Source organism: Ambystoma mexicanum, chromosome 3p, assembly GCF_040938575.1.
Source record: "Ambystoma mexicanum isolate Mex_15411 chromosome 3p, UKY_AmexF1_1, whole genome shotgun sequence".
Lineage (NCBI taxonomy): Eukaryota > Metazoa > Chordata > Amphibia > Caudata > Ambystomatidae > Ambystoma > Ambystoma mexicanum.
Genome location: NC_090925.1, coordinates 379,239,056 through 379,251,264, shown reverse-complemented (window position 1 = coordinate 379,251,264; position 12,209 = coordinate 379,239,056). Strand labels below are relative to the sequence as shown.

General features: G+C 52.9%; 1 protein-coding gene across 3 annotated transcripts in view; it reads left to right on the top strand.

Moving 5' to 3' along the window:
• The first annotated feature begins 1,392 nt into the window (after positions 1-1,392).
• Positions 1,393-12,209, top strand: part of EDN3 (endothelin 3) — a 491,982-nt gene continuing 481,165 nt past the window's right edge. The window contains exon 1 of one of the 3 annotated variants that reach the window (XM_069651042.1): positions 1,393-1,749. In XM_069651042.1, coding sequence (XP_069507143.1) covers positions 1,698-1,749 — 52 coding nt within the window. In that variant the 5' untranslated portion in view covers positions 1,393-1,697. The remainder of the gene's footprint in view (positions 1,750-12,209) is intronic. The other 2 variants (XM_069651043.1, XM_069651044.1) reach the window with 2 other exon arrangements.

Genomic DNA, 12,209 nt, shown 5'->3' with positions numbered 1-12,209 from the left:
GCCAATGTGCTGCAGGCTGCACCATGTGCTGCTACTTCCGACCCTACTTGAAACATTCTTGGTTAGAATGGGAAGGGAACCCCAGGCAAGTAATGTTATTCTGCCTCATCTCTGACACTAGGCCCTTCCCCCTGCCACAAACCACTGTTCTGCTTCTACCCACCTCAACAGAGGTGATCTTTCCAAATGAATCCGCCATAGCTGTTGCTCCCCATTTTGGAATGGGGGTTCCCGAGACACACGTGTCACGGATATGCCGCACTGACAGATACCCAGCCATGCCGCTAAACAGCCCCGGCTGAAGCTGTGTGGGGCCCCCCTTCTCATGATGGTTGGTAAGGCACAGGTGAGGTGCATGCATGCCAATGGAAACAAGGAAATCCCCCCCCCCCCCCCGGTTATTAGTCCCTGATTATCACGAGATGGCCAGCCGTCAGGGAGCAGATACATGAAGGGTCTCGTTACAAGCTTGGCAGTATACCTGCACAAAATCTGCCAGAATACTGGCAAATGGAATTACCGCTACTTCCACTTAGTCTGGCAGAATGACCCCCGGATTGCAAGTGGCGGTATCGCTGTGTCTGTCCCCCATTATGGATTTGGCAGAATTTGGCCAGTTTTTGGCGGTAAGGAGGCGGAATAACCTGCAGTATATTGCTGGAGCTTTTCCTTCTGCCTTTGCACCAAAGTTGTAGTACGGTGGTGCAGTACTGTGGCATTACCGCTATTTCTTTGTACACCGACGTACTAAAGACCCAAAAAGCTCTGAGAAACGATATAAATCCTCATTTGTCAGCAAGTGGACGATGCGGAAGAGTCGCTGTTACAAGGCCCTGATGTGATAACACTTGTGTGTGCCCTGAGGGAAGTGACAGCCGAAAGGGCTCCAGGAAACGCAATTTATAAGGCGAGCGCTGCCAACAAACGCAACTTGTAAGGTGAGCACTGCCAACCGCGCATTTAAAGCCTCAGAACGAAAGTAATATATAAAGAAATGGATTGCCGTGTTATAAGAATGCTGGCTGACAACATGTGGACAGTTGTTGCCCCCCACTCCCTGGGCCCTAGGCTTCATTCTCAACTGAAAAGTTTGAAAGGCTGTGACGCCGTCCCTGCTTTTGAAATATGGTTGCATAACATATTGCCATCGAGGAATAAATACACATTCATGAAGCCTAAGGGAATCGCTCAGATTTTCCCCTTGCCCATATTATCGGTCAGGTTTTGATACTTTCTGATCCTGAAAAGTTAAAACAAAAACTCATCTGCCCTCAGACAGGAAACAAAAAAAGTGTGGGAACATGCAGGGGATTTATGTAAGTGAAAGGCTGGCCGGCATTCCTGCGGCAGTTCCACAGCTCCACCTCCCTCCTCGGCAGAGCAGCAGCGAGCGCTGCCGCTCTCCTCCTGAGGGGGGCGCCCCTCGCTGCTCCAGCATTAAAAGGCTCTCCCCGTGGAGCCCCTGTAGAGTTGGGCATGGATCCGTTCTCCTGCTTGGCAAGTTGTCTCCCCGCAGGACTTTCACTCCATGAAGCAGAAGCGCTGGGCGCACGACGGGTACAGCGGGCAGAGGCAGTGCACGCCGGAGCCTCCATCCCACGGACCGCGGGCAAGTGACCTGCTCCGAGGCAGCCCCCGGATTGTGTCACCCAGGATTGGCATTTGGATCGCCTCGGCCCTTTGCCCATTTTGTGTTCATGGAGCTGCGTTTACTGTTACTCCTGGGACTTACAATCACTTCCAACGCAGGTGAGGAATGGAGCCAGCTGGCGGCGCCTCTGAGCCCCGCGCATGCCGCCTGCCCGCTGCCCCATGCGCGGGTGCGCGGTCCTGGGTTCTCCGTCCATCCTCATCCTGGCCGCAGGTGTGCTCGGGAGGCGACCAGGGCGCCCTTCAGGGGGGTCGGACAACAATACTTGACAATGGCTCACAAGCTTCATTTAATATACACGTGGCCATGCTTTTTTCGGTAGTCTAGGTCCTGAGTGGGTTGGTGTTAAATTGCCGTTTTCAGACATTCACAAACATGCACAATCGTGCATGCTGCTTACGATATATTCTGCGGTTTTATCTAGCTTCACTTTTGCTATTGTTGTTTTCGTCGCGCGGCCTCTGCGCTTAGGGACCCCCAAGAGATGAGATGGTTGTGCATATGTGTGCGTCTGTACACATACACAGAGAGAGCGGTCTATGCGTGCGATTGCACACGCGGTGACACTGATTCTTTCGGTTTCCAAGGAGCAGGGAAGGCAGGATCCGGGCTCGGTGCCATGTGCTAGAATGGTGTGAAAGCCTCCTTCACAGCGTCGGTCAATGGGAAACGGGACCGAGCCAGCTTAGAGACGGTCGCGTCGCGTGCATGCTGCAGGGGGCTTCTCACACAGGCGCGGGGAGTTCTGTGCGTGCTAAAGCAGCAACCGTGCAGCGAATGCTCTGCGAGCCGCCATCCTCTGCACGGAGGTGTGCGCTGCCGTCCTCTACAGGAGGTGGGCCGTGGTCCTCTCCACTATCCTATCCACTGAGGTGTGCGCTGCTATCCTCGCTGAAAGATGTGCCGCGGTCCTCTCCACTGAGGTGTGCCGCTGTCCTCCACTATCCTTTCCAGAAGGTGTGCTGCGGCGGTCCTCTCCACTGAGGTGTGCGCTGTCCTCCACTATCCTTTCTAGAAGGTGTGCCGCGGCGGTCCTCTCCACTGAGGTGTGCGCTGTCCTCCACTATCCTTTCTACAAGGTGTGCCGCGGCGGTCCTCTCCACTGAGGTGTGCCGCTGTCCTCCACTATCCTTTCTACAAGGTGTGCTGTGGTCCTCTCCACTGAAGTGTGCCGCTGTCCTCCACTATCCTTTCTAGAAGGCGTGCTGTGCTCTTATACACGGAGTTGTGTCGCTGTCCTTTCTAGAAGGTGTGCCGCTGTCCTCCACTATCCTCTCCACTGAGGTGTGCCGCTGTCCTCCACTATCCTTTCTGCAAGGTCTGCCGCGGCGGTCCTCTCCACTGAGGTGTGCCGCTGTCCTCCACTATCCTTTCTACAAGGTGTGCCGCGGCGGTCCTCTCCACTGAGGTGTGCCGCTGTCCTCCACTATCCTTTCTACAAGGTGTGCTGTGGTCCTATACACTGAGGTGTGTTGCTGTCCTTTCTAGAAGGTGTGCCGCTGTCCTCCACTATCCTCCCCACTGAGGTGTGCCGCTGTCCTCCACGGTCCTCTTCACTGAGGTGTGCCCGCTGTCCTCCAAGGTCCTCTCCACTGAGGTGTGTGCCCCTGTCCTTTCCAAAAGGTGTGGTTTGGTCCTCTATACTGAGGTGTGCGGCTGTCCTCGACTGTCCTCTCCACTGAGGTGTGCCCGCTGTCCCCCAGGGTCCTCTGCAATGAGGTGTGCCGCTGTCCTCCAATATCTGATCCACTGTGGTGTGCCACTGTCCTCTCCACTGAAGTGTGCCGCTGTTCTGCATTATCCTATCCACTGAGGTGTGCCGCTGTCCTCCAATATCTGATCCACTGTGGTGTGCCACTGTCCTCTCCACTGAAGTGTGCCGCTGTTCTGCACTATCCTATCCACTGAGGTGTGCCGCTGTCCTCCAATATCTGATCCACTGTGGTGTGCCACTGTCCTCTCCACTGAAGTGTGCCGCTGTTCTGCACTATCCTATCCACTGAGGTGTGCCGCTGTCCTCCAATATCTGATCCACTGTGGTGTGCCATTGTCCTCTCCACTGAAGTGTGCTGCTGTTCTGCACTATCCTATCCACTGAGGTGTGCCGCTGTCCTCCAATATCTGATCCACTGTGGTGTGCCACTGTCCTCTCCACTGAAGTGTGCCGCTGTTCTGCACTATCCTATCCACTGAGGTGTGCCGCTGTCCTCCAATATCTGATCCACTGTGGTGTGCCACTGTCCTCTCCACTGAAGTGTGCCGCTGTTCTGCACTATCCTATCCACTGAGGTGTGCCGCTGTCCTCCAATATCTGATCCACTGTGGTGTGCCACTGTCCTCTCCACTGAAGTGTGCCGCTGTTCTGCACTATCCTATCCACTGAGGTGTGCCGCTGTCCTCCAATATCTGATCCACTGCGGTGTGCCACTGTCCTCTCCACTGAAGTGTGCCGCTGTTCTGCACTATCCTATCCACTGAGGTGTGCCGTTGTCCTCCACTATTCTATCCACTGAGGTGTGCCGTTGTCCTCCACTATTCTATCCACTGAGGTATGTGCTGATGTCCTTTCTAGAAGGTGCGCCACTGTCCTCTACACTGAAGTGTGTAACTCTCCTCCACTGTCCTCTCCACTGAGGTGTGTGCCCCTGTCCCTTCCAGGAGGTGCGCTGTGGTCCTATACACTGAGGTGTTCCACTGTCCTTTCTAGAAAGTGTGCCACAGTCCTCTACACTGAGGTGTGTCGATGTCCTCCTCTGCCCTCTCCACTGTGATGTGCCCCCTGTTCTCCAGGGTCGTCTCCACTGAGGTGTGTGCTGCTGTCCTTTCTAGAAGGTGTGCCATGGTCCTCTGTACTGAGGTGTGCCGCTGTCCTCAACTGTGGTGTGCTGCTGTCCCCCAGGGTCCTCTCCACAGAGGTGTGCCCTGGTCCTCCACTATCCTATCCACTGAGGTGTGCTGCTGTCCTCCACTATCCTATCCACCGAGGTGTGCTGCTGTCCTCCACTATCCTATCCACTGAGGTGCGCTGCTGTCCTCCACTATCCTATCCACCGAGGTGTGCTGCTGTCCTCCACTATCCTATCCACTGAGGTGCGCTGCTGTTCTGCACTATCCTATCCACCGAGGTGTGCTGCTGTCCTCCACTATCCTATCCACTGAGGTGTGCTGCTGTCCTCCACTATCCTGTCCACTGAGGTGCGCTGCTGTTCTGCACTATCCTATCCACTGAGGTGCGCTGCTGTCCTCCACTATCCTATCCACTGAGGTGCGCTGCTGTCCTGCACTATCCTATCCACTGAGGTGCGCTGCTGTCCTCCACTATCCTATCCACTGAGGTGTGCTGCTGTCCTCCACTATCCTATCCACTGAGGTGCGCTGCTGTTCTGCACTATCCTATCCACCGAGGTGTGCTGCTGTCCTCCACTATCCTATCCACTGAGGTGTGCTGCTGTCCTCCACTATCCTGTCCACTGAGGTGCGCTGCTGTTCTGCACTATCCTATCCACTGAGGTGCGCTGCTGTCCTCCACTATCCTATCCACTGAGGTGCGCTGCTGTCCTGCACTATCCTATCCACTGAGGTGCGCTGCTGTCCTCCACTATCCTATCCACTGAGGTGCGCTGCTGTCCTCCACTATCCTATCCACTGAGGTGTGCTGCTGTCCTCCACTATCCTATCCACTGAGGTGTGTGCCGTGGGCAGCACGGGAGCGCCATCTATTCGGAACTGTGGGGCAGGTGGAGGGTGGGTGAGGAGCTGGCTGAGTCGCCACTGCGGGAGTAAATCAAAGTTCCATTTTCACAGCACGAAGGTGTGAAACAGCGCCTAGAAGAGACATTATACTTTAGGTACAAGAGGAGCGGGTCTGGGCGGGGTTGCGGAGGTCGCAGGAGACTCCGATCTCTGTTTTTTTAATTTAAGGTACACCACTAACGAGAGGGACACGTGAAGGCACAGACCAACCTTAAAGTGTTCCATTGTAGGGAGGACAATGTGTGCTACACTGCCAGATGTAGGTGCACAGCAGAAACAACGAATTCCATGAAAATGAATAAAAGGGCGTTCAGATTGTGTGACTCCGGTGAATCCATTATGTGCGTGGCTGTTGTGCGAATTAAACCGTGTGCATTTGTCGGCAAGCGCGCCGGGGGTGTCTGCAATGTGACCGAAGTGCTCGCAGTGTGCATAGAGTGTGCGCGGATTGTGTACCTTGTCTATGCGCTCTGCACGGGGCGTCTGCTTTCTATTTAGTGTTATATATGTTTTGTGTAGCACTAGGTAGGCAGTGTTCCGGGTGCCTGGAAGACCCGAGTGTGCGCCTGCACGGTGTGTAAATTCTTCGTGGTGTGTGCAGCCTTCTTTGGGTGGGGGGGCGGGGGGGCGGTGGGTGCAAACTCCAGTGAGAGGGGCGGCCAGCCATCAGTCACGCGTGTGGGTGCGAGGAGCTTAAGCAAGCGATCAGAACTACTAGGTCCACTTGGTTCTGGTGTCTGTGTGGTGCGAGGGGTCTGTGTGTGTTTTGTTTTCTGTGTGTTACTTTGGTACGAGTCTAAAGGAGAAAGCCGCTGGGAATGTCAGGACTGGAGTGATGTCAAGGGCCCCCGGCCAAACTTTGAGGGGAAGCACTTAAATGTGGTATATTACAGAGGCGGGTCATCCCACAGGCACGCAGGGCGCTCTCTCTCCCGGGGATCTGACGTGCGTGATTACTGTGCGTGCTTTATGGGAATGCTTAAATCATGCGCGCAAGCTGTGTATTTGGAATGCTTGCGAAGTTTGCGCATGCACTTAATGTGTATAATTGTATTTCGATCTTTAAACTTTGGCATAACTCGCACGACAATGACAGAAGCGTGTGCACGTAGATACACTGTAAACGTGTCATAAGGACGCACAAATATAAGGCGTTACACAACAGAGCTCTGCACTCTTATTCATTTCCAGTGGCAATGCTCCTTTATTGTGAGTGTTCAGTGTCTGGGTTTGCAACGCACACGCATGTCGCATGTGCAGTGTGATGTCTGTGTGTAACGTATGGAGGTGCAGAGCGTGTGTGCGCAGCGCCAGTGCACACGGTGTGCTTAATGTGTCTTCTACACCCGGGCCCACCCGGATGGGAGGCCCGGGGCCGTAAGCTGGGAGGTGGGGGGTTTGTGCTAAGTCCGGTGGGGCAGTGCCTTTTGGCGCTGCCCCACTTAGCATGCACATGGTGGGGTCGGGCTGCTGGGTCCCTTTACAATGGGAACCCAGACAGCGCGTCTCCAAGACAGGAGGGTGAGGTGAGAGGGGCAGGTGACAACCGGCAGTCGCTGCCCCCTGTCACCTTGCCCTCCATACTTCAAAGGCCCCCCTTCCCATCCTGCGGATGCTGAGCGGGGGGCCTTTTGAAGTTCAAAGAAGGGGCCGCCTTGCCCCCAGGCCGAATTTTGCCTTTATCTGGCGGGGGCAAGGTGGCCTCTTCTCATGCTTCCTCCCCGTCAGCCACGAACAGACAGCAGCAGGACGGCTGCAGGTCTCCTTCAAGGCCAGGGAGAATTTGTGGGTTTCCTTGCGATTTTTCGTCCATCTGGCTTCACTGGAACACTGCTGGACGGCAGCTACCCCAGCCCCGTGGACATCAACGCTGCTTGGAAAACAAACAAGCTGTCGGACGGTCAAGGAAACTAAGATCACCAGCAGGAGGAACAAAACTGCTCGTAATCGCATTCAGGAGCAGAAGAGCATTTTTATCTGCAAATGCTATGATGCACAGCAGGTCTTTTTGTGTTCTCCAAGGCGCGATCTCCGGTCACGAAAAGCATTAGAGTGGCGACCTTTTTAACCTTTCGCAGAGTCACTGGGAAGGACGGCCTAAATTCCAGTCCCCTCCGGCACAGCTACGAATGCAACAGCTGCTCTGGGGATACTGCGGTGAGGCTGCACAAATATAAGGAAATAAGTTGCCGCGCCTGAAGGGGTAAGGGCTAAAGAACCCCAATCTTGGAAGCAGGTCGACACAGAGCCACCTCGAAGGAGGTAAAAGTCGAACAGCACGAGGAAAGCTTTAGAAACATAATACTGAACTATTCCGCATTAGCACATCAGCGCATTGCGGAAGGGAGACCGGCAGAAAGTGTGCTCTTTACATCCCGGGGGAGCCGAATGCTGTGATAAGAACAAGCCGAACTGGGGAAAAGAAAAGGCTTTACATTTATACCCGTACCCAGGCCAAGCCACCACCGAGCGGGGCCACTGTGGTGTTGACAAGCCATCTCCTTTTTCAAAACACAGCACCGGCAAGCATCTGAAGAGGACGCAGACAGCGCTTTACTCTGCTAAAAGCGCTAAACAAATTTTGGAAGCAGGAGGACACGGAGCAATAATTGGATCTTATAACTGGTGCACCAAAGAAGAAGAAAGGCGCCCCACATCATAGGCGAGTGCTATACCCTTGGCAGCACTCATACATCAGCACACAGAGGCCAAAAAAGGAAAGTGATGGCCAAAGCGTTATCCCTAAAAGAAACACTACTCCTGGAATGGGCCAAAACAGCGGAAGCCCTCCATGGCATGGACGTGGTGCAGGAAAGAATGGCAGAGCTCGCATCCACCGGCCTCAACGAGGATGACGCAGGCGCTCTGGAAGAGGAGGTCGACGGCGATGAGGAGCCAGCAGAAAGGGAGCAGCCGGCCAGGAAGAAGCAGCGCCTTGACGTCCGCAGCATGCCCGCCTCTCCAGACACCCACCCAGGCACCAAAAGGAAAGCAAAATCAGGTACTGTGAAAAGCAATGATTTGGGGCCTATGCTTGAACAATTTTTTGGCATAAGGGTGCGGGTGCTGAAAAAAAAAAAAAAAAAAAAAAAAAAAAAAAAAAAAAAAAAAAGGAGGCACAGGGATGACTCGAGCAGCTCCAGCAGCGAGAGTGACAGCACAGACACAGAGTCGGAATCTGGGGGCGAGGATGACCAGGGCCACCTTAAAGCATGGGTTGGGCCTAGCAATGATGTACCATCTCCAACCCCTCATATGACTAAATATGGGAGGCGCACTGCCGGCAAAAGTGTAAATAGAAGCCTAAAAAAGACCATTGCATGGCACATTGAGCGGAAAATTAAGAGAAAGATCTGGAAAAAGCAATTTATTGACATTTTCTGCCTATTGGAATATGAAGAATTAGGTTTTGGCATTTCAAAAAGGGATAAGAAAGAGGAAGAAAAAGAGAGAGCAAAGAGGCCCACACTGGAGAAGAATATTCAGATCTGGGAGGCCTCTTTTCAAATACTATCTACAATAATTCTAGAAAAATTCCCAGAAGAGGGCACGGCACTGATTGCCTACCACCACAGAATATTGGAGATTCTCAATACCTTTGGGGGGGAGTCTTGGCTGAACTATGATAGAGAGTTCAGGAAGGAGATGCAGAGATTCCCTGACCCGGGCTGGGAGGAGGAAGACCCTAAATTGTATCTTTTTCATGTATTAAAAGAAAACTCAGCTAAGAGCGCCCAAAGCAGCAAAGACCATGAGCATCAGTATAATAGAAGGGGTAGAAACAGGCAACATAACCAGCGCAGGCCTCAACAAGACAGTATAAATACTAACAAAAACAAACCCCCCTTTCGAAGAACGCCCCCAGGGGGGCAAAAAACAGGGCATAATCAGGGGCAGTCTGGCAACCGCAGCAACGGGGGGGCAAAAGGAAGAACTCCGGGGTCCTGCTGGTACTTCAACAGAGGGTCATGTAACAAGGGCACCGAGTGCAGATACAAGCACCTATGCAGCACATGCAGTGGTGGCCACAGCAGCAACAATTGCACAAAGGCCTCTCCTTCCAGGCCCAGCCCAAAAGTCACTGAGGGCAAAAACATGCACTAGCTATAGATTAGGGGCCTCACCAATAAAAATTGACCAACTGCTAAAATGCTAGAGAACTACCCTGACCCAGCAGCTAGAGCATCCCTGGCCCAGGGTTTCAAAGATGGCTTCCGGATCCCATTCAAGGGCCAGGGATCTCCCACCATACCGAAGAACCCACAATCTGCCTCATCCCTAGCTACCATAATAAGCGAAAAAATTGATAAAGAGCTACAACTAGGGAGGTTTGAGGGCCCCTTCCAGCACCCCCCCCCCTTCACTGAGTTTTTATGCTCCCCCCTGGGCATTGTGCCCAAAAAAGGGCCGGGGGAGTTCAGGATGTTCCATCATTTATCACACCCACCCGGCAGCTCTTTCAAGGACGGCATCCCTGCCACGGAGGCCACTGTCTCTTACAGCTGCGTGCAAAATGCTGTCGACCTAGTAAAACTGTCAGGTAGACACGCTCTCATGGCAAAAGCGGACATTAAGTCAGCATTCAGGCTGCCACCTGTGCACAAGAACACCTACCAGTGGCTGTGTTTCCATTTTGACAACAAATTCTGTTTTGATAAACGCCCCCCCCCGCCCCCCCAATGGGCTGCGCCATCGCGTGTGCCTACTTTGAACAGTTCAGTTCTTTCCTACAAAGGGTACTCCAACAGGCCACGCCTAGAGCCAGAACGGTACACTATCTAGATGATTTCTTCTTCACTGGCCCAGCAGGGTCTCCCATATGCAGCGCATCCATTAAGTTATTCAGTGAAACCAGGCAGGCATTAGGGGTTCCACTGGCGCCTGAGAAGACGGTAGGACCCACCACCACCCTGTCATCCTTAGGCATAGAGATTGACTCTTCCAAGAGGGAATGCTGCCTACCCATAGACAAAATAGAGGACCTTCTAAAGTCAATAAGGTTGATGACAGGCAGGGAATAGGCGACGCTGTGGGAAATACAGTCCCTTGCTGGGAAGCTCAATTTTGCTACCAGAATCATGTTCCTAGGCCGGATCTTTAACAGGAACGTGGAACTAAAAATGAGGGTGGGTTTCTAAGCCACACCACCACATCAGATTGGGCAAAGAAATAACACTAGACATGGCCATATGGGAATCATTTCTTAACAATTTTAATGGCCAGGTGATATGGCGCAAAACCATGAATGGAACAGACAAAAGGTCCTTGTTCACAGATGCGGCTGGCAGCAAATGATTTGGGGTATGTTTTGGTAACAAGTGGTGCGCTGAGCACTGGCCTCCCTGCTGGCAGAGGGGGGGCTGGTTCAGGAACATCACACTGCTAGAGATATTCCCCATAATGGATGGCACTCTATTTAAGGGGGGACTTGTTGGCCAGCACAGAACTGGTCACACGGTCAGACAACATGGCGGTTGTACACATGTTAAACAAGGGTGCTGCCTCCTGCCCTCTGGTGCTGAAAGTGTTGAGAGAAATGACAAAAAGTCACCCTGGAAAATAACATGGTAATAATTGGGCGGCACATTGCAGGCAAAGATAATAAGGCCGCTGACGCTCTGTCCCGTTTTTCAGTTCTCCACTTGCAAGGCACTAAACCCACAGGCAGAAGCCAGGAGGACAGCAGTTCCAGAAGAGGTTTGGGCCACCATGGACAAATCCAAGGCAACCCCCGCCAGCCAGCTCTCCCATCTGTCAGCAGTTTCATATTACACTAGATTAGCGGTGGCACCCGACCCCACCCACGGCGCACTAACCAGATATGCTCTCAACGGTTGGTCCAAAATGGAAGGGGTCAAGACAGACACCAGGCGCCCCCTCAATTTTGCTAAATTACAAAATTCTGCTAGACACCCTCCCTGCAGTATGCAACAATGCCTACGAGAGCTCACTATTTAGAGCTGCCTTCACACTCAACTACTCTGGGGCGTTCAGGATCAGCGAGATAGCCTCCAAAAACACAGGATCAGAGGTAGGGCTGTGAAACTGTGTAGGCCCAAAACTGACCAATTAGGAAAAGGGAGGATCATCAACCTGTACCGCATTGAGGAAACAGAATATTGCCCTATCCGCAGCACCAGGGCCTTCACGAACAAGCGCCCCAGCCGGGGGGGGGGGCAATGATTCACACACAAAATTGGGTCTGCCCTCAGTAGATTCCAGGTGAGGTCTGTCCTCAGGAAGACTATAATAGCTATAGGATGGAATCCTACTGTGTTTGGATCCCACTCCTTCAGGAAAGGAGCAGCCACTTCAGCCTGGATGGGGGGGTTGCAAGAGAAAGCCATAAAAGGGAGTGGGGGTTGGAATCGGGGGCTTACAAAAGATACATCAGGAAATACTTGATTTAATATTATCTTCCTCCCCCCCCCCCCGATTATCTCCTCATCATCCACCCATGTCGGGGGCAATGACTTGCCTCAGCTGGGCAGGACGTTTTTCTGGCTTAAATCGGCACCTCCCTCAGATCCCTGGCACGCATGCTAAGACTTCGAACAGAAGTGAAGAGGTCAGAAATCATCCCTCGCCAACAGTGGCATGAGGCAGAGTGCAGCAAAGCCATGGAGATTTCTAAGCGCAAACTGAACAAAGCCGTGGCCAATTTCTGCCTTTTTTATCAGGCCTCAAATTTATTAAACATGGGATCTCGGTACACAACCAGGCCATGTTCTGCAATGACAGGGTTCACCTGTCCATTGAAGGTATGGACATTTCACCAGGAATATTTTCTGGACCCTGGCAGCCA